Source organism: Populus nigra, chromosome 8, assembly GCF_951802175.1.
Source record: "Populus nigra chromosome 8, ddPopNigr1.1, whole genome shotgun sequence".
NCBI classification, from domain to species: Eukaryota; Viridiplantae; Streptophyta; class Magnoliopsida; order Malpighiales; family Salicaceae; genus Populus; species Populus nigra.
The window spans coordinates 18,937,478-18,959,022 of record NC_084859.1 but is presented as its reverse complement, the minus strand read 5'-3'; the positions used below and the strand labels follow the sequence as shown (position 1 = coordinate 18,959,022).

Genomic DNA, 21,545 nt, shown 5'->3' with positions numbered 1-21,545 from the left:
TTTTAAAATACATTAAAATAATAATTTTTTTATTTTTAAAAATTATTTTTGACATGAGCATATCAAAATGATTTGAAATTATTAAAAATATATTAATTTAAAATAAAAATAAAATTTTTTTAATTTTTTTCATAAACAAAATCCAATGTCAAATACTACCAGTAAAGGTTTGTTTAGGTAAAAAATTGTTAAAGAAAGAAATTTTAGATTATATTTTTTATTAGTATTGTAGAGTAGAAAACAGATATAAAATAAATAGAAATGTGTTTTTGTTGAGAATATATGAATATAAATATAAAATAAATTTATTTTTATTATAGTTTTGAAATAAATTTTACTTTTAACATATGGGGAACAGAAAAGACTTTTTTTTACTGTATCCATATTTTTTTTTACCGTTAAACAATAACCAAACATCACTATCTCACTTATTTTCATAATCATTTTGATAAACACGTGATATTTAAAAATATTGCCCGCGTGCACGTGTGTGTATGATACATGAGATTTATTTATTTATTTATTTTTCAGTCTGGTACTCCAACTTTTATTTTGTTACAAAGCATTTCAGCTCTCTGTTTGTCATCAATCAAGTATTCTGAAAGTTCTTTTCTATTCAATCGAGTTTTTTATTAAATTTTAATGAACTCTTTAAAATTATTTCATTATATTTATTAAAATAAAGGGAACTATAAAAAAAAAATTTAAAGATGATACCAAGTGTTTGTTTTGTGATTAAATATGTTTTCAAAGTGATTTTTGTTTTAAAAAAATATTAAATTGATGTTTTTGAATGATTTTTTATGGTTTTAATGTGATAATGTCAAAGATTAAAAATTATTTTAATGAATTTTTAATTTAAAAGCACTTTTAAAAATCAACATATATTGCATTAATAAGCACACATAAATCATCTTATAATTTGAGTGTGGTGTTATTTTTTTATATATTATAAAAAAATTAAACGAGATTAGTAATTTATTATAGCATGTGAGAGACAATTCACCGTGGATCAGCATAATCGCAAACCAAAAGCCTAGTTAGTAAAGGTAAAAATATTTTTTATTAGGAATAAATTAATTAATATATTATTTTTCACAGTTAAATTACTTTGTTGGTTTTAAAAGCAAAAAAATGTATATCTTTGGTTTTAGGGGTTTTTTTTGTCCTGCACATAAATCATCCATGGTGTTTAAAAAACTAGGTCGGTGAAATTGAAGCGAGCGTGACATTGGATCTGTCCTAATCCAGGTGAGGTCTAAAGAGAACCATGGTCTCCTCAACACTCCTCCTTTAGCAAAAAGACGAGTTCCCTTTCTCCTCTAGAACGAGGTAGGAGATCTCAGATTCCCAGCACCAAGAACAACAAGATGAATATTTCTCCTCTGGCAATTGTGACGACGTTACATCCATACCGGTGAGTTTTCATCGACCGTGATAACAAAGAAGAATGCTCATTCAATGGTATTGCATTCCTCCCAATCGTTTTCTTCCTTTCAATTTCTTGATTTTTTCTTCGTCTCTCCGCTACCTCACCATCATAGATGAGTTGCAATTTAATGGCCATGGTGATGGTATTCCTGGGTTGTCTAATACGAGCAAAAAAATTGAAGTGCAGATTCTAAATAGAGACGATGAAGGAGGAGGAGGAGAGTGTAATATTTAATGTAAAATAATCGGTCACCCCTGCCAAATTAATTATTTGAACTCGATTTAATAATCTAGTTTCTTTTTGTTATTTGAACTCGATTTGCCAGATTCTAAATCTAGTTTCTTTTTGTTATGGGAGGTCTGGAGATCTGGGTTTGGGTTAGTTTTTTTTAATTAAAATGGAAAAGTTATAATATTGAATTATAAAGGGATTTTTCATTTTTTAAATAAAAATAATGATAATTTTATAAATAAATTTATTGATTTTTTTAACGCATTAGAGTGAGGATATTATGTGTTAATGTGTGCATAAAATTAAAATTCAAGATATAAATAATAATTGTTTAAATTATAGTGGATAAGTGAAAAATTGCCCACATAAAATTAAAGAATGATTTTTATCTGATTGGGCCACGTGAATATCTTTGCATGGATGTTTATTACTTATTAGATAGGTGTTCCCACCACAACACAGGCCAACTTTTTTTTTTTATCAACGTAAAAAAAATGTCAAAGCGGTAAAAATAAATTGTCAAAGCGGTGTAAATATTTTTTTTTTAAAAAAAAAATATAAGACTCTAGTCGTTAATTCTATTTAATTTAATAAACTTGATTACTCTAATAATATAATTTAAAAAGAAGATATAGACAACAACTAAAGTGGAAAAAAAATCAACAATAATTCAATATAAAAAATGTATCGCTTGTTAATACTATGCAAATATATTTTTACATTATTTTTAAAAAGTCTTAATGATTTTATTTGTTAACAAAGTAAAAATTAATTAAATGAGAATAGAATAATAGCATGGAAAATAAATAAATTTTAATTCCTAATAAATAAAATATCGAATGAAAAAATTGAAAAGAAATCAAATTTAAAAAAACAAAATAAAAATTGACTTAAGTCTATCCAAGCCAGCACGCGAAATCCATAACCTGGTCTTGAGATTGGAATAACCTCGTGAAATGTAAATTGAATAAAATTATAAAACTCAATTATCAGATCAACCTAATATTGAAGGGCAAAGTGGGGGGGGGGGGAATGCAAAAAAAACTCAAGTCAACCCTTGTGAACTTGTCGAATCTATGACTCAGGACATGAAATCGGGGCAACTCTATAGAAAATAAAGTTAAAAGAATAACGAATGTTCAATCTCTAATCATTATGATGTTGAAGAATGAATTTTTTTTAAAAAAAACGACCTAAAAAGACCATAATTAACTTCATCTAATTTTTCAAACTCGTAATACATGTCACGAGGCTCGATTACATCCTAAAAGAAAAATCCAAGAAAATAGCGGGGAAGAAAAACACGTCACCAAAGCTCAACCATCACTTTTCCATAAGCACGCATCGCACCATTGTCTCCTTTGACAATGGGTAGTAGAGTGCATCACTTGAAAAGCATGATTAGCACCAATTATTTTTTATTTTAATTGTATTATATATATATTTATTTATTAAAAGACTCAATTACTCCTAACCTCACATGAAAATTACCAAAATATAACTATGATAAAATAATAAAAATATCCCTATATACGAAGCCTTTAAAGTTTAATTCTAAGAGACATTTAAATCATTGTACTGTACAAAATAAATTGAAAAGTAAAAAAATTCCCTTGAGTCAAGTGAAATGTTTTTCCACTGTGCAACAAAAACTTGAGAGGGTTAAATTCACGTCGTTTAATTCAATAATGACTATTGTATCCCATAAAAAAAATCGTGTTGCCTATCATGTACATTAGTTTTTTTTTTTTTTTTGATAAGGGCAAAATAACAATTTCACTGCGAATCAATGGTAAAATGTAAGTGCCATGAAACAATGTTCTTTTTTTAAAGATACTGACTTTATACAATAAAATCAATCATTTAAAATTGGTTAAGAGATTAAAATGCCTCAAGTGTGGTCGCTATTTATGCAAAGAGAGTAAGTGTAGAGGTTCAAGAAATTGACTTTGATTGGCGTTATAGTTATGTATTTGCAACACCGAGATTAAATCCATCTTGATTCAGGAAAAATAATGTTAGGACTAGAATATTCACAAAAAAGTTACTCAAAATGACAAGCTTTGAACCCATTTGAATCATCTACCAAAACTGTTCTAGCTCAACAATTCTCAATTAAAACATGAGTAGCCCTTTCTGCTCGTGATAAATTCGACTTCATATGGTTAGAGGAGCTTGCCTTCCTCCTCCTTAGCAGTGTCAAAATACTATCCTGGTCTTTTGCTGCTAAAGAGGGCTAAAAATGATACCAAGGCAAAGTCTCAACTCTCAAGGATAGGTTTCAGTGTCAAAGAAGTGCTATACCCGGCTTACCATCTGACTAGATTTGACAATGAAGGGAACTTCGCTGGAGAGAACAGAATCAATTGATAGATCAATAAAATCCAACGCCTCGTTCCAACAGAGTTGTATACTTTACTCCAGCAGCAGATAACTCGGCAAACCCAACAGATTAAGATTAAGGCATGTGGACACTGGATGCGCATGACAGGGATTTTATTGAACTCAAATCTAAAATCTCAGAAACTTGAATATAAAGATGATTCAAATCGCAAGCAACTTCAAGGCACTCTTGGACAATCAAAGCAAGAAGTGAAGAAAAGCTTGTAAAAGCATGTGTTTCAGCAACAAACATTAAACTGGTAACTATCATGTTCAAAAAAACATTTACGCCTGATGAGCTACTTCTGCATGTCATTTATTAATTGATGTCTTAAAAATGTGCTAATTCTGAATTTCATACATCAATAAAAAGGTGTTTCACCACAACAATAGGAAGCAATTTGATTAAAGTCATAGGCAACTAGAAGACTCAAAACTCCCTGACCATGAGATCGATGACCAGAAAACACTAAAAAACACCCCCATAGAATTGTGGGTTCATGGAAACATGGAGTGAAGGTCTCTACAAATGAAATTCAAATCAGACCCTGTTAAATTAGAGAACCGTTTTGACTCAGTGAGACTTGACATGTTCCTGAACAACATTATAGCCTTCACTTGTCTCACCATAATCCTGCAACCCAGCAAGGGAAAAAAGGTTAACCCTAAAGATGACAATCCAGTACAAACATGCAATACCTTAAAGGACTCATACCTTCACAACAACGCAGGAGCAACCAACAACCTTCCTGGCCTTGCCCTCAGAATCAATCTTGCATAACTGCACCAGTAAATAAAGGTTATGGTTTTGTGACAAAAAAATCATTTAATGGAAATACATATGCAAGTTTTCACAGGAAAAAAATGGTTAACATGATCTGCAATAAGCCAATATCTATTAATTCAATACGAAACAACAAGCTGTTTTATTCTTTTGACCTAGCTAACAATAACTCCATCACTGGCAAGAAAAACATGATGTGCTACAGAAAATAGAAGAGGAAAAAAAGGCCCTATACCATAGTTTTACTTCTAAGCTATATGTAGACTAAAAACATTAATGATTCATATAAAAAAGCTAATAAAAAAGAACTTACTCCAGCCCACTCGCCAAGGGTCTTAGCACTGGGAACCATCAATAAGCCTACACCATGATCAGCACAGAGTGCTTTAACGAGTTTGACATAGTCTGGCTGGTTGCAGTCCTCTGCCAATACACAGAGCTGGGCGGCATGCTTCTCAATCACTTTAGCACCTTCATGGAGGCCCCGGGCAAGTCCACCATGAGCTAGAGACTTTTTCAGAACAAGCTGTAATGCTGTCATCAAGTCCATGGCCTCAAGAGGCTGAGCTGGAGTCTCAGCAGGAGCGGGAGTCTCTTCACTGCAAAGATGAGATTCAAATACAATAAATAATGATGGCACAAACCATCATTTCCAGTTCAAGAATCAAACAACAAAAACCCCACATCAGATAAATACGATAGATACTTTCTGTTTTTTTATTTTGGGGAAGGAAGAGGATACAAAATGCACCACCCTTAAGTGGGCCATAAGTAACAATCTATAATACATTTTGATTGGTGCATCAAAATTCGCATCAAAGGCCTTTCTATCAAAATACGATAGTTACCACATTGTCCTTTCTATCACTAGTTTTTTTCTTGAATAAAAATGTCAAAGGCCTCTGGCAAAAGCTTAACATTCAAAGACTTGAAATCATTGAATGGAAGCTAAAAAATTCCAAGAAATCAAGATGCAATTGCAAGATGATGGGTTGAAACGTGCCTAAACTCTAGGCATAAAAACCATTCGCAATTCTTAAGCGAAATAAATCAATTCACCATGTCAACAATCACCACAAGTAACAGCAAGAAGAAGAAGAAGAAGAAGAAGCACCTAGCATATCAAATGTGCAACTTCATTATAACCAATAAGAAAAACCCAAAATCATAAACTACAAACTAACCTCTAGCAGCATGGGTTAAACACACAATAATAGCTAGTAAAACAGGAAATCACAAACAAGCATGGGTTGAAATTATAATTTATTAAAACAGATACATACCCTGACATTTTTGGGATTTGTTGATAATGTTAGAATCTCCTTACTGCAAAACCACAAGAAAGCCAAAACAGAAAATCAGTACTCAAACAATACTGATCAACAACTACAAACAGGACAGAACAAGTTCAAGATTTGATGACATTAACTAACTGAAACTGAAGATGGCTTGATGCAAGAGAAAGAGTACAAAGACCTTTGCAAGTGAAGGTAGGCCTCCTGCTGCTTGTGTGCCTGCGGAGCAAATTGGAGGGTCGTAAAGGAAGACGATAATAAAAGTAGGGCAAAAGCTTTAAAAAAAGCCCTAAATTTCTAAGCGACCTTCTTGTCCTTCAATTCCTTATCCTAGGCCCTGAGGTCCAATATCCAGCCAGGCCTCGATAAAATTGAATCGAAGCAGAGCTCGGTCCAACGGAAATATTTAATTCCTTTTCTTCTTAACGAATAAGAAATCTTATTTTATTAGTTATTATTTTTAAATGCAATTTTCCATTAATTAAATACATGGGTTTTATTAAATTATTAAATTATTTATTTATTTATGATCATGTTGAAAATAATAAGTGGCATTTTTTGATCCCCCACCTAAACAGCAATGGGCTTATCATATTCATGTTATGTAAGTTGGTGTTGGTTCCTTCACCGTTCGAACAAGGTAGCATGCTGGGCTAAACCTGTTGTCTTTTCAATAGACATTGGAACATGCCTGTTTCTAAAAGCTGGTACCATCTAGCATACAGGCATGTGAATTGTAGCAAATATCCAACTCTGCGGCCGAGAGAAATCCACTCTCTTCATTCGTTAGGGTTTATCACAAGACTCCATTAGTAGTTGCTAACTAGCTGATGCTAAAAGAGTCTGAAAACATTGAAGGGGAAAAGATAGAAGAATCAGAAGGCAGATACTGATAATAGCTTATTAGGAAATCCTGGCATACCCAGAAGCTGACCAAAAAGAAAAAGACCTGCACAACCGAGAAATTCCTGCAGTGAACATTATCTTACACCTTACAACATTATGATTCCGGAGCTAATTAATGCACTATCACATTCATAAAGCATCATAGTTGACCCATGTCATCTTCGAAAGGAAAAATGCCATTACCTGAAAATTGCCACTGCAAACTGCAATGCAATTGTATGCTTGTTGCATCTCGAACACCATGAGAAATGGGTACATGAGCAGAGCAAAAGGGAACGGGGATACAACTAACCACTTAACGATACAAGTTACTAACGGAACCATTTAATCATAGTTGATCACTTATGCAAGCCATCAAGAAGTTAAAGTCCAGTTCTCTTACATTTTGACCACTCGTGGAGGCCATCAAGAATTCAAGTCCAGTTCTTTTACATTTTGACTTTGGGCCAGCATCATCTTTAGAATCTGCTTGGATAATGAACCTCTACTGAACTCAAAAGGTAAAAAGATTTCAAGGTCACAAAGTCAATTTTCTGCTACATCTGATTATTGCAGTAAAGATCATGGAACTGAGACCTTAGTCCTGCATCACTTTCAGAGTAAAGAAGGCAAGCTCTTTTTTTTTTCCCAAAAAATCCAACTGGGTAAAAATAAACCAGAATAACAAAGTAAGTTGGAAGAAGACAAAAAGGTGTCTATGCTGAAAAGATGAAACATGTCAGACGATTGAGAAGATGGAAGAAAATACTAACTCCACATTGATAAAGCATCAACTTCGATGGATCGGATAAGACACAAAAATATGTCGTAGTAGAACTATACCTGACCAAGTAACATAGCTGACGCATTGAGCAGTTGAGTGGAGAGATGAATGCAGCTAAGTAGTCTTGACAGGTAACTTGAGAAAAACCTTAACCGGAAAAGGATAGTGCAAATGCTAAAGAAAATGATGAGCAAAGTTATTTTTATACAATAAAAGAAACCCAAACAATCAACAGACAGAGTTGCCATCAGTACTGGTATAAGGAGGAGGAGGTGGTGGAGGAGGATATTTTACTCGTACTGGTATAAGGAGATGTCACATCATTTATTATCTGACATCATCTGTGAACCAGTATTGTGTTTACGTAAAACTAAAAGCAGTAATTGACACTTGAAACTAAGTACTCTGTGATGCAGGATACTACTGTAAATGATTATAAATCTATAACTAAGAACCAAGGAGGAGCACGCATAAGAAACAATTCATATATTAAGGAAGCAGAGAGATACATAAAGTTCATAGAGAAACAATCCAACAATCACTAAGAAAATGAACAGGATAAATAATCTTGTCCCTGGAGCAGAATTCAGTTGTCTGGAAGCTGCACTAGCTGGCTATGGATAAAGATAAACTACGTATCGGAATTGCGAAGAGAACTATCAATGTTGTATCTTCATTTAACAAAATGATTTATGTCACCATGAAGCTAAGCACATTATTTGACTCTTATTCAGAAATTGAAGCAAGTAGACAGAAAGCATGTTCATATATCAATAACTTGTTGAACAAGAGTGTACATAAAATTCTGGTGTCAGACACCACATAGAGTTGAAAAAAGCGTCTTTCTAAGCTTTTTTCTTTCTTCTTTTTTTTTTTCTTTTTTTTTTGGGGGGGGGGGGGGCGGGGGAATTTTCTATTTTTCATAATCAATGAGTAATTTGTCCATTCTCGACACCTAAACCATACAACACACCGGCATATTTTTCCAATGAGCAGCTAAAGAAATTTTCTTTCAATTTCCTGAATGTACAAGCTGTAAGCAAACTATCCGAACCTGCTTGATGGCATATCCCAATTCTCTCCACTTCTAACAACTCTGCAAGCTTGTTCAACCCTCCATGAAGGCTATTGCAAAACTTCATCAAATGCTTGATATCATAAAGAGTTGGAAAGTACATGTTGATCAAATTAAAGAACCCGGCTTGTGTATCTGGTAAATTCTGGCATGTCAACAGCTTAAGCAAGTACCCAAAATCATAACCACTATGAAAAGTCACCCAGTACACGCTATCATTCAACACAATCCCAGACGACATCAGGAGCTCACCAAATCTCACAGCATCAATACCATTTTCATTGTTCTTATTTAAGTCAATCCCACTCTGACGCAAAAGCTCAATCGAGTCATTTGCAAAAACATCCTTGTTCACATTGAACTCGCGGAAATTAAACTGCCAAATGCAATACTTATCAGTGCCACAAGTTGGTAAATTCCCTTGATCATCTGAAAAGGTAAGACCCAGTTGAATCAACTTCAACACATCCACATTATCCTTCAAAGTTTGGTAATGATAGTCATTACTGTTCTTAAAATTACCCACCGGACGCAGCACAATGCCCGGAAACTCAGTGTCCATGGCAATATAAGGGAAATCATCAACAATTTCACGGATAAGCGCGAATTCTTCTTCGAGATTGTCATTCCACACCTCACGAATGTGAATGGAATCACCTTTCGGCAACAGCGACATCACAAAAACCAGAACAAAATCAAACCCACAACAAAATTTCTTAACCCCAAATGTTTAATGAAACTAAACATTCAAAATCAGCACCCAACCCTAACAAAATCTATCAGTCACCCAATTCAAAAAACCAAATCTGCAACCAAATTTCAGAAGAAAAAAAAAACCCATGTCAGCTCTGAACCTTAAAGCCCAGGAGCAGCAAAATAATCTAAAATAAACAAAGCAAACACGGAGATCTGACAAAGAAATGAATAGCAGATCTAAAGCAATCAATGATCAATAAAAAACGAAGAAATTCTAGAGAGAGAGGGAGGGGGTGGGATCTGACCTGAAATTAGAGAGATTTGAAGGATCTGATAAGAGATCTACAGCTGCAAATTCTAGAGAGAGAGACAGTCATTTGGAGAGAGAAACTAGAGAATAAAAAAGGGTGTTTGTATGGCTGTTATTATAAAGAATAGGAAGAAGAAGAGGATACGGAAAGAGATATTTTTTCAATTTTTTTTTATTTATATGGTAAAAAATGATACCATTAATTAATTGTCTTTTGATTTTGTGTTTTTTCTTCTTTTTTTTTTTTTAGAAAACAAAAGTTACTGATAATTTGATTCCTTTTCTTTTCTTTTTTCTTCTTTGATTTTAGAGAGTTTCGAGGGAAAAGAATCCTTATTTTCCCTGCTCACCTCCTCAGCAGCATTTATGTTCTTTGACCCATAGTATTTATTAAATAAATGAATAAAAAAAAGTAAAGATAACTAATTTATTTGAGATTGTGAAGAAGATTGTTTTTTAAAATATTTTTTATTTAAAAATATATTAAAATAATATTTTATTATTTTTAATATTAGCTCATAAAAAATATTAAAAAAATATTAATTTAAAGCTAAAAAAATTCAGAAATTTTTAAAAGTATGGTTAGACCGCAATACTAAACGATGTCCCAGTATAAAAATCTAGTGAAGGAGTAACTTTTATTTTATTTTTTAGATTGCAACCAGGAATAACCCAATAATATAATATTAAATTATATATATATATATATATATATATATATATATATATATATATTAAGAAAAGAGTATAAACTAAGGATGAAAGTAAAGTCAAATCAGACTAATCTTCAAAACCTGTAACTCGAGACATAAGACCGAATTACCCATGAAAAGCAAGTTTGAAAAAATCACAAAACAAAATTTTTAATTATTCAAAATTAAAAAAATAAAACAAATAGCAATTAAAAGAATAATGATCAAATCTGAAATAAAAATTAAATGAAATTAAACTACAAGGATGAAATTAAAAAAATAAAATAAATCAAGAAAATTATTAAAAAATAGAAATAAAATCCAAATATGATTGATGAAGAAAACAAAGGAGGATGGAATTAAAAAAATCAAAATTTATAAATTATTTTAAATAAAATAAAAGGTATTTAAAAAACATGGACCAAATCTAAAGAAAAAACAAATTAAAAAATTGCTTTGAAATATTGAAGGGTTTAACATGAAAATCAAAAAGAGAAAAGAAAAAAATGAAAAAGTCATTGGCGTCAACCAAAGATCTATTGACCACACATGTTGTCCAAAAATAAAAGGATCGTTGAGAAGATTCCAACACTGCTTTGGAAGCAAGTGTTTGTCCACTAGAAAATACCATATGTGTCCCTCAAAATGCACGGATACTATCCACACGCTAATTAATGAGTTGCAAGTGTCAACTACTTATTTTTTTAATAATATTTATTTTAATTAAATTATCTAATCACCTCTTAAATTTTTCTATAATAAAAAAACATAATAAAAAAAGCTTTAAAAAAAGAAGAAGTAAGTTTTGATATTAAAATTAATTTAATCATTTTACTATTGTTTTTAAATTGAAAAAAACTTTAAACACAAGGTCAACCTTTTTGCTTTAAAAAATAATTAAGTTATTTTTTATTTTACCATACTAAAAATATAAAAAGACCATGAAAAAACCAATTTGCCCACAATCTAATCAATTTTGTAATGCAGCAATACACGTATGCCTCAAGTTTTTTTTTTTTTAATAACTGGCCAATAATACCTTCATGCATGTTAGCGTGTGATAATTGCTTTCATAGAAATGCATGTGTTGAGAAATCATCAAAATTAATGTTTTTCAAGGCTTTTTTTTTTAATGGTTTTCACATTAGTTTATAATAGCTTATAAAATGACTCGAGTTGCGTCTAATTAGTGTAAGAAAAATAAAATACAAAGACATTTTAAAAGACATTCCAACATATCCCCATTATCGCCCCCTCCTTTTTATTTCCACTCTCTATTCATAATAAAAATTATTTTTTAAAATATTTTTTACTTAAAAATATATCAAAATAATATATTTTTTATTTTTTAAAATTTATTTTTATTATCAACACTAACAAAAAAAAAATCAATTTGTTTTTAAACTCCAAAGTCAAACACCCCCACAACGCATTACAGAAAGCGCATACTTCATTAACCAACTAATATTAAAAGTCAAGACATTACTTAACCTCGTCCCATGGAAAATAATGACTCGTGGCAACAGAAAATTTATAACCTTGGAGAAATCCCGCTGCACTCAGCAGGAAAATTTTCTTCCATAAAAATTAAGTTCACAATTGTTGGAGAATGAGTCTGACGCCAACAGTTTCGTAGTACCACACATCTAGATTGAGCATATCTTGGCGGTAGCATAAACCTGCTCCAACAACTTATGGTCCACAATTTTCATGTCACCTGACACCTGCTCCAACCTCTTAAGTTTCTGCACACCTCCAGCTCTTTAAACTACACTTCCCACCTTCTCCGAGAGTTCCCTAGCATTCAATGTCAAGATTAAACTGTGGTGCAACAAACTTCTACAAGGAGTTTGGTGTCTAGGAAACTTGAATGAAATGTGCAGATGCTTCAGATTCGTGCTTCATTTTATAAGTACAACACCCCCTAGTACATGATAACAATGGAGGTATTTATGAACCTAGTGCATCTTGGGTTGAAAAGGAAAACTTGGATTGATGTATTAGAGGCATCAACTAAACCATTATAAACGTTTTTGAGCTTAATACGGTGCCAACCATGGTTTTTTTAACTCTTGCTCTCATAGAATCGATAAATTATACAGAACGATGGATAAGTTCTCAATGACTTTAAAAGTAAGAATTACGTATTAATTAATTAACTATCAGATTTGACTTGACTCGAGCAATGAATAATATATATATATAATAATCAAGAAAGCTGGTTGAGCTAACCTTCATGTTGCTTTCTTGCGCTTGAGAGTGTTTATATTCTTCACAATATAGGCAATGACCTCTTTCAATGTGGCTTTCCTTCCTTCTTTGAAGTTCCAGAGCTCTGAAACCACATATCTCCCACTAGGATTATACTCTTCCAACTCATTCAAAGCTGTAACAACTGCTGTGTATATCTCATCCCCCCACTCTTTCTTGAGGTTTCGTAGCTCCTCATCTTCTTCATTTAGTATTTGCTGAATCATGCATCATACCATTCGATTAAACTTTCAACCTTCCAGTTATTCACCAAGAGAGGAGGAAGGGAAAAAAAATACCTTTGCATTCCCATCAACATCAATAACTTTAAATGGATGCCACGCTGGGTTCTTCAATTTCTCCTGCCACAAGCTGCATTGAGTGGAAGCATGCAACAATGGGTCCTCAGGAAATCTTTCCTTGCATGCATTATGGAAGGGCTTCTCGTCAATTTCTCCCATTCTTTTTAGTCCAATAAGAGTTCGAGCACCCAGCATATCTCCCAGACCCTAAAAAACAGGGGAGAGGGGAAGAAACTGCCTTCCATTATTTCATATTAGAATTATCCAATAAATACATGATTATTCGTAATTCACTTTCATTCATCGACAGTACAGGTAGAGAATATTCATGGAAAGTTAGACCTAAAAACCTACTTGGTCCCCGTGCCCAAAATTAGGCAGAATACAATTATGTCACAAATTGTATTTTCCATTTTATCAGCCAAGAGAAATAAAAATCTGAATTCTCTCACATTTCTGGTTACATTTCCTTTACCCTCCAAGTAGGCTTGATGCCAATCGATTGTCATATCATTCTCTATTAGTAACTGAACCCCATGTGCCAAGACAAGAAACTGAGTTCAAGGACATTGTTTTCTATAATTCCTTAAACTCTAGGGAAAAAAATTACATTGATTCAGTTAACTGTGTGAAACTTGAAACAATGATAAAAAGAGAAAGGAAAGTTATACCACTATTAAATTTTTTCGTGCTTGTTGAAGTTCATCATTGCTTTGGCGTTCTTTAATTATGAGAGTTTGATTCAGAGATTCCATATCAGTAAAATCATCCTCTTTCTGGCTCAACTCATCCTTCATCTCCTCCACCTTCTTTTGAACTGCTGCATCATCTTGATCTCCAAGGTGCTTCATCACCAGTAATTTCCCTTTTATCTCTTGAATCTCCATTTCCAACTTCTGTTTGGCATCCAACTGTTTTTCCAACTGAAGTATCTTCTTTAAGGCCTCTTCTTTCTCTCTCTGAAAATTTGGACATCTCCATAAATTAAAAGCATAAGATAAAAAGAAGTACAAAATAAAATGCACCTAGCACTAAGAAGCACACCTTTTGCTCTTCAACCAGTCTTAAAACATTCTCATCAGCCTTTCTCTGCTCCATGGATGCCAACTGGAGAGAACTATTCCTCGTATCATTCTAGGAGGACCATAAAAAAGTCAGTGCTGAGCACAATATATAACTGAACATAAAAACTGTATCAGCATTTCAATCTTTCATGCCAGTGTTTTTATCTATTTGATCTATATAAGCCAGTCATTATAATGCCTTTTACTCTTGTAAGCTGAAAGCTTGTTAGGACTATACCAGTTTATTGCCCTTGTGGAAAACAACTGTAAATTAAAATAACATGACATATTCATCGATCAAAAAGCAAACAATCAATTGGTAATAAAACTCTTCATAAAATAAAATAAAATAAATAAAAAGGAAAAGAGAAGAGAAGAGAAGGAAAAAAGAAAACGTCATCACTAAGATAAGTTGATGTGGAGAGACTAACCATTCCTGCTTCAGAATTGGTTTGAATCTTTATGTTACCTTTTTCTTCTCGTCATCAAGTTTTTGCCTCTCACGCTCAGTTACTGTTTCACGTTTGTTCAATTCTTTGCTCCAGAAATCAAGCTTTTTTTTCTTAGACTCCAATTCATCATTCAATTTTTCCTGCTCTGCCAATACTCTATGAACATTTTCACGTGCGTGTCGCTGCATCTTCCTTGTTTCTGATAAACAATTAAAAACCATATGATCCAAGTACTATCCAAGTCAGGGATAAAAATTTGGACTCCACACCTGAATGAATGGGATAAAACTTTTGACATGTTGATAAAATAAAACAAAAGCATCCAGTTCTCAAACTTCTTTCTGGTTCGGGTGAATGTCATGTTCAAAAAAGAAACAATTACTGTGGATATTCAACTCTTATGGATAAATACAGGAGAATTGCATGTCTAACTACAGCAAGACAAGACAAACGGATATTCACAAAGCAATTTGGAACAAAGAGTGTGCAATGGAGATAAGAATCTGCACACAAGCATGGCGATGTACTAGAAACATAGGCACCCATTAACTAGCATTTATGCAAATTATGCAAGTGTACTGTTCCAATACCAATGAGATGCACGCAAAAAGAAAGGAACATACCTTCAACAAAAGCATAGTGTAGTTTGTCTTTCTCTTCAAGCATCCTTCTTAAAGACATGTTCTTCTCATTGAAGTTGTAGTGCAGCTTATCCAGATTTTTATTTGCCTCGTCAATTTTATCAGCTAGGTGTGCCACAACAGTATTTCTGCTTTCATTTGATTCCTGAACAATGGCAGGAATAGTATTCAATCTTCCTTCCCTGCGAAGGTACTCCCCTATTGGCCCATCAGAATCGTGATCATCAGCACGAGCACGCCAGCCATAAATGCTTGATCCAGGTTGTGTTTTCCTCGTTTTCCAGTCCTTTTTACCATGATTTGCATTATCAAATAATTGTTCAAATCTTGTTGCGTTCATAAAGCCATCCCAATCACGGTTGAACCTCACTATGGCCTGGGTGGAATGGTCTTCTTCATTCAAAAAGGTACAAAACTCTAAGGGTTTATATTCAGCAAATTTCTTCATCCAATACTCATTGTCCCTCTGCTCAGTCAAATTCACAAGAATTCCCATCCATGGCCATACAAAGAGCTCCTGTTGCTCTGGAGGTGGCTTGATGGGCTGTGGCACAACCTGGCGCGGAGTTTGCTCTGCTTCGTTAGCCAGTTCAATCTCCAAATATCTAGCCAAGGCAAGGTGGTTTGCCTTCTGTTTTCCACTTCTGCTGGCAGAACCCTTAGATACTCCGGTTGCATGTTGAAGCAGATCCTTGTACTTATAGTCCTGCTTCTTTTTACCAGCACAGAAAGGGCATCTTAGGAACCCATTCACCTTCACTCTAAGGTTCCCAGACCTCAAATCTTCTAGCGGTTTGTCCTTATAGTCCTCAATCTCTGATTCACTTATATCTGACTCTTCTTCAGAACTATGATCCATCTGACCAGTATACTAGAATTTCAAGGTTATGAGCATTAATACAGTGAACTAACAGTAATCCTTCAAAGTTACTAAACTATAGCGAATGCAGATTGTTAATCAACATATGATTAGTAAAAATAATAGCACACTAAAACTAAGTTCCAAACTCACCATTAAAACACACCAACAACACATGCAAGAAAAAAAAACACTCATTGGAACCTTTAAATCGACATGTGATGTTTTCAAACAAGTCCTGCTCAAATTTCTCAAACATGTACAAAACCCCTTAATCACAGCAACCAATAATCCAACTATTCTTACTAAACAAAGCCCATTTTCTCCCTAATAAGCGGCTGTAACCCACATACATTCAATGCACACAATTTTAAATTTCAAAATTCCCTCTACATCAGCAAAGCCCTAAATCAAACAAACAAACACCTAGCATTTCTACCAAAAAAAGCTGACTTCCTACATAAACATTATCAACACTCAGCTTCTCCAACAAATCTCTACAGATAATGCAGGAGGAACACCAATTCTTGTACTAAACACGTAATAAAAACCATCAAACATGCCGATTATTATCTTCATCAAGTTACCAACAAAAACCCATTACAATAAATATCGTATCTAAGCTTACATTCAGTGCACATGCAAAGAAACCATAAATTGAGGCTATATTTAGCAAAAATTAAAAACCAAACACAAAACAGTCTAATAAATTCGAAATCTGCTTTATATTAGTAAAGCCCTAAATCAAACCCAACATTATTGCCAAACAATGCTGAAGATAAAAAAAATTAAAAAGCAGCAACAACAACCCACGTTTCATTATTCAGATTCTTCAATAAACCTTTCCAGATAACGCGAGAACATCGAATTTAGCGCAAAATACAATATAAAAAACCCTTAATCATGCCGATCATTAGCTTAATCTAGCTAACATAAAAACCTATTTAATAAATTGCGTATCTAAGCTTACATTCACCACGCATGCAAAAAGAAACCATAAATTTAAGCCACGATTAGCAAAGATAAAAAAAACTGCAAAGATAAAAAAATAAACAGAAAATAGTCTGACAAGTTTGAAAATAATTACCTCCGATTTCCTGGGAGAGAGTTAGTTTATCTGGTTTTCGGGGTTTTTCTTGTGCTTTGAACTTGGAGGAGTGAAAACGGGTTGAAGGTCGGTGACTCAAGAGATTTATTGATGCTTTGATTTTGTTGTTTGTCAGTCACAGTCAAGGATACTACTGTGAACTGTCCTTTTGGTTTTCTCACTTCCTTGTTTGCTGTAGTCAAGCGTATATATTTATTTTATTTTTCGTACACCCAGCCTTCTAGAAAACAACTGGAAAAAAAATTGGGTTGTAATTTTAATGTTTGGTGTTGTAGTAGTGGTTATAATTATAGTTTTAAAAAAATTATTTTATAAAAAATATTTTTAGTTAAGGTTGATTTAGAAAAATATATGTTTGGTTAAAACTGTGGTAGAAATTAAAATTAAATAAAAAATAATTTAATGTGTTTGGTTAAAAAATATTTTTCAAATTAAGATTATAAAATAATTAAATAAGACATATATTAATATTGATAGTTTTTCATTGAAATATTATTGATTTAACTACTGCTATTACATCATGAAATAAATAATATTTTATATAAAATATTTTTTATTATTCCATTAAATCATCTATAATTCTATCATATATAAAATTTATCTGATAAAAATCATATTTTTTATAAGCGTGCAACAACTTAAATTCTTTATAACTTGAGATTTTTTCTATTTAAATTATTTTGATATGACCAGCATCACATGGAAAATTATCTAATTGTTGCTATAACATATTGTATAAATTAGTAACGTAAAATGATAAAAGCAGTGGTAGTGTAATAATAAAAGTAAAAAATATGAAAACATGGGGAAAGGGAATAAAAAATTAAATAAAAACAGAGTTGGCTCAAATTCTCTTGCAATATTTGACTCCTCAGACACTAATTAAAATGATTTTTTTTAAATTAGCATATTTTAATTATGTTATATTTTATAAAAATGAAATTTAATAAATATTATTATTATTAAAAAAAAACATGATATATTTAAACATCATGCTTTTTAAAGTACAATAATTTTAAATATTATATTTTAAAAATATTTTTTAAAACACAATAACTTAAAATTTCTGTTTTGAAAGTCCGAAATCAATTGTAATGGAAAATATTTTTTTTATCTCATCAGTGAGAGCTAGCTGAAACCTGCACAAAAAAAAACTTAGCATAAAGATTTAATATTATTTTTCTTTCCTGTCTCTATTATTTTTAGATGGGTTCTATCAATAGCTTAAGGGGTTGTGACCAAGAGGAGCAACTAGCGCAAAGAAGGAGGTCGACGTGCAGGAGCTGTTAAAGGAGATTCTGTCACGGCTTTGACAAATCAGGTTTGGTTGAAGGTGGAGTTGGTTCTGCTATTAGTGGATGTTGTTGCTGACCATGGTGAAGAGAGGAGGAGTTGTTGGCTGTCGGCTGGAAGATGGGAGCTTTTTGTGTTATTGGTGGCGAGGAGTTGCTTATCGTGAGTTGAAGGGAAGGGCTTGGTGTTGATAGTGAAGAGTGAAACGTAAGAACGCTGGATGAAAAGCATGAAAAAATTGCTTCGCCAAAACCTTAGGTTGAACCTCATTTCTAGTGGGTCCCATGAACCAAACTGCAGCTTTATTTTCTAACCAAACACCATATTATCTGTGTTTGAATAAAAACACAGCAGCTACCGCAAAAACAAATGGCCTCATTGTCAAACTAGACTCGAGGATTGATCCCAAAAAATAACCTGAATTATTAGGTTATTAAGGTAAATAATGAGTTACCATGTTAATTTTAGTCAATTATTTTTATTAAAAAATATTATTTTATTTTTTTTAAAAAAAATTAATTGATAAAATTGAGTTTAAACCAGATTTAATTAAATTAATCAATTTAAATTAATTTAAACTTACTAGATTAAATTCAATTTGAAATTCAATGTTACAAATTTTTTTAAGTCAACCATTCATTCGAGTCAAATTTAACCATTGTGATTGAGATAGCTAATTTTGGTGATTTTTTTTTTTTTTTTTTTGCAGTTTCCTTTGGACATGTTTCCTTTTCAGCTCACATACTTTTTGCTTGTGTTTTCATTTATCGATGGCTTACTGCCCGAGCTATGCGGTGGAGAATTCGTCAATAATGTCATTAAATTTATTGATAAAAACATGATTTATTTTGAAAATAAAAATTTAATTTAATTTTTTTAAAAAACAAAATATTAAAATAATAAAATATTAAATTGACCTAAATTTTATAGCTTAATTCGTCAAACTTGCGACCCGAGTCCTTTACTCCACCAGGTTTAATAACTTTTTATTTGCAAATTATTTTTATTTAGTTGTACGATAATAAAAATAAACGCTTGTAAAATTAAGTTTCAACCTAATATTAGACTATTTGTTCGAGAACACAATAACCTCTTAAAAAAAAATTAAAATAAATTATGAAGCTCAATACTCAATTAATCAAGTTAACCTACTAAATCCATGATTCAGGTCATGAACTTAACTTGGTTTGATAACCTTGTTTTTTCCAAAACTATTTTTTATTTAATTATACGACAACAAAAATAGACACTTGTAAAATTAAACATTAACTAAATACTAAAATATTTGTGCTGGGACTATAATAAACTTACCAAATGCAAACCAAAATAGATTATGAACTCCAATTAAGAATTAACTAAATATTAAAGAATAAAATTAACAAAAAAATAAAAAAAAAAGAGAAAAAAAAGGAGTTAGGCTGGTTGTGAGGGCTTGCCAGCCTAGGCTATTTTTTTTAAAGGGTGGATAATGTATCGTCTGCCTATCTAGAACTCAACCATCATTATAGTAGTAAAAAAATCAAGCAACCTTTTTGTTTTAATCTTAAATACATTCTCTAACTCATTTTTACCCAAAATCATCTTTAATACAAAACAAAAAAGACAAAAACAAAGGCTATGAGTTTGAAGGGTTACCGCAGCTTGACATCATTTTATTTTTTTGCTTGTTTTATTTTTTGTTTCATCGTTCAATAGTTTCTTTAAATGAGCTTTATGGTTTTTTTTTTCTTTTATTGAGTTATCTTAATTTCATAACACCAGACATGAGTTTAACAAGTTAATCTGGGTTCACTCGACTCTTATTACTCTGGTTATAGGTTTTCCATACTAAAACGAGTTCACTCGAACTAGTTTTTTCCCTTTCTAACCCAATCTCATCCTTCTGTATTTAGTTTATTAAGAACCGAGCCATATTGTTTTTGCCATTTTGAAAAAAAAAAGGTTTTTTCCCCAAAGTTATTGTAATCAACTTTTTTATTTGAACATTATTTTTTACATAAAAATAAATTATTTGACCCGCAAGCGCAGACATTTTTCTTTTTGATTATCAATTTTTTTTCTTATAATTTGATTCTTTTATATTAGATTAATTTAAAATTTAGCTTTGTTATTTGTATAGGTTGTTATGGTATCGTGTACTCGTTGTGTCGGGGAACAAACCCAAACCTCGAAGGATTCTCGATTTAGCAAAATTGAATACAAGTCTACTAATACAAAACAACTAAAGTTACAGGGACTGAAATTGAATAATTGATAAATATCCAAACTCTTTTTCTAGGACTAAGAGGGTATTTAGTAGTGTAGTAGCGGTTGTTTTTAAAATAATTTTTTATGCCGAAATGCATGCCAATGATGTTTTTTTATTTTTAAAAAATTATTTTTAACATCAGTACATCAAAATGATCCAAAACATACAAACCATATTAAATTTTAGCAAAAAAAAATTAAAATTTTTTAGGAACGTGGTGCAACATGTTTTAAGTTCAAAGGGTGGCCGAGCAGGGGAATGACGAAGCCTCTTTTTTTATTTATTTTACATCCCTTGATTTATTTATTTATTTATTTATTTCAATTTGACCCTTCTATTTTTTTAGGATTGGACTATTGTATTTTTTTTCAATTGGCTAATAAAACTAGCTGGTACAGAATAATGAAGTGTTGGAAGACCAAAATTAAAATTGAAACAAGCAAGAGGATTTTGATAAACAGGCAGGGTAAATATGAATGAATTGAATTGGGATTTCTTCTTTCTCTTAGGATCTCTCCCCCAGATAAAAAAAAATAAATTAAAGTAAATAAAATGAGCTCATGAATACTATAAAATTTCTAGCTAACCTACCGTGACTTTAAAAGAAAAAATATATATATTTTATTAATATAGGTATCTAGATTAGCTTATGTGTACCTCGATTAATTTTATAGGTCCCTGAAGTTAACAACTATGTAAACCTTTAATAGCCCTGAGGTTTATGAGACTCGAACTGGTGACCTCTAGAAAATAAATTTAAAA

The 21,545-nt window shown here is 32.0% G+C and overlaps 3 protein-coding genes and 1 long non-coding RNA gene across 5 annotated transcripts; 1 reads left to right on the top strand and 3 right to left on the bottom strand.

Moving 5' to 3' along the window:
* The first annotated feature begins 1,162 nt into the window (after positions 1-1,162).
* On the top strand, positions 1,163-1,744 carry LOC133700469 (uncharacterized). Its single transcript, XR_009843414.1, has 2 exons — positions 1,163-1,464; positions 1,619-1,744. It is a non-coding gene; the product is annotated as an uncharacterized LOC133700469 (long non-coding RNA).
* A 2,585-nt stretch (positions 1,745-4,329) lies between these two features.
* LOC133701420 (small ribosomal subunit protein eS12-like) lies at positions 4,330-6,465 on the bottom strand. Its single transcript, XM_062125331.1, has 5 exons — positions 6,306-6,465; positions 6,113-6,155; positions 5,143-5,428; positions 4,761-4,826; positions 4,330-4,679 (listed from the first exon to the last, which is right to left on the bottom strand). Exons 2-5 carry the CDS (start codon positions 6,118-6,120, stop codon positions 4,620-4,622), a joined length of 420 nt encoding a protein of 139 aa, XP_061981315.1. The 5' UTR covers positions 6,121-6,155; positions 6,306-6,465; the 3' UTR covers positions 4,330-4,619.
* Positions 6,466-8,540: 2,075 nt separating this feature from the next.
* Positions 8,541-10,030, bottom strand: LOC133701419 (probable CCR4-associated factor 1 homolog 6). The gene is made up of 2 exons (XM_062125330.1): positions 9,870-10,030; positions 8,541-9,674 (listed from the first exon to the last, which is right to left on the bottom strand). Exon 2 carries the CDS (start codon positions 9,542-9,544, stop codon positions 8,720-8,722), a length of 825 nt encoding a protein of 274 aa, XP_061981314.1. The 5' UTR covers positions 9,545-9,674; positions 9,870-10,030; the 3' UTR covers positions 8,541-8,719.
* A 1,968-nt stretch (positions 10,031-11,998) lies between these two features.
* Positions 11,999-17,418, bottom strand: LOC133701418 (factor of DNA methylation 1-like). 2 transcript variants are annotated; one of them, XM_062125328.1, is made up of 8 exons: positions 17,222-17,418; positions 15,258-16,146; positions 14,652-14,833; positions 14,163-14,252; positions 13,790-14,077; positions 13,116-13,325; positions 12,799-13,034; positions 11,999-12,363 (listed from the first exon to the last, which is right to left on the bottom strand). In XM_062125328.1, exons 2-7 carry the CDS (start codon positions 16,132-16,134, stop codon positions 12,801-12,803), a joined length of 1,881 nt encoding a protein of 626 aa, XP_061981312.1. In that variant the 5' UTR covers positions 16,135-16,146; positions 17,222-17,418; the 3' UTR covers positions 11,999-12,363; positions 12,799-12,800. The 2 variants fall into 2 exon arrangements, with proteins under 2 accessions (XP_061981312.1, XP_061981313.1); XM_062125329.1 differs by having other exon boundaries at positions 15,258-16,134.
* Positions 17,419-21,545: the final 4,127 nt, after the last annotated feature.

Coding starts and splice junctions, on each gene's coding strand:
- LOC133701420 (XM_062125331.1), bottom strand. Junction 4,827..5,142: donor CCCTTGGCGAGTGGGCTGGA/GTAAGTTCTTTT, acceptor TTACTGGTGCAG/TTATGCAAGATTGATTCTGA. Junction 4,680..4,760: donor GCTCCTGCGTTGTTGTGAAG/GTATGAGTCCTT, acceptor GCTGGGTTGCAG/GATTATGGTGAGACAAGTGA.
- LOC133701419 (XM_062125330.1), bottom strand. CDS start 9,544: ATGTCGCTGTTGCCGAAAGGTGATTCCATTCACATTCGTGAGGTGTGG.
- LOC133701418 (XM_062125328.1), bottom strand. CDS start 16,134: ATGGATCATAGTTCTGAAGAAGAGTCAGATATAAGTGAATCAGAGATT. Junction 14,078..14,162: donor GACTGGTTGAAGAGCAAAAG/GTGTGCTTCTTA, acceptor CCAAATTTTCAG/AGAGAGAAAGAAGAGGCCTT. Junction 13,035..13,115: donor ATGTTGATGGGAATGCAAAG/GTATTTTTTTTC, acceptor TGCATGATTCAG/CAAATACTAAATGAAGAAGA.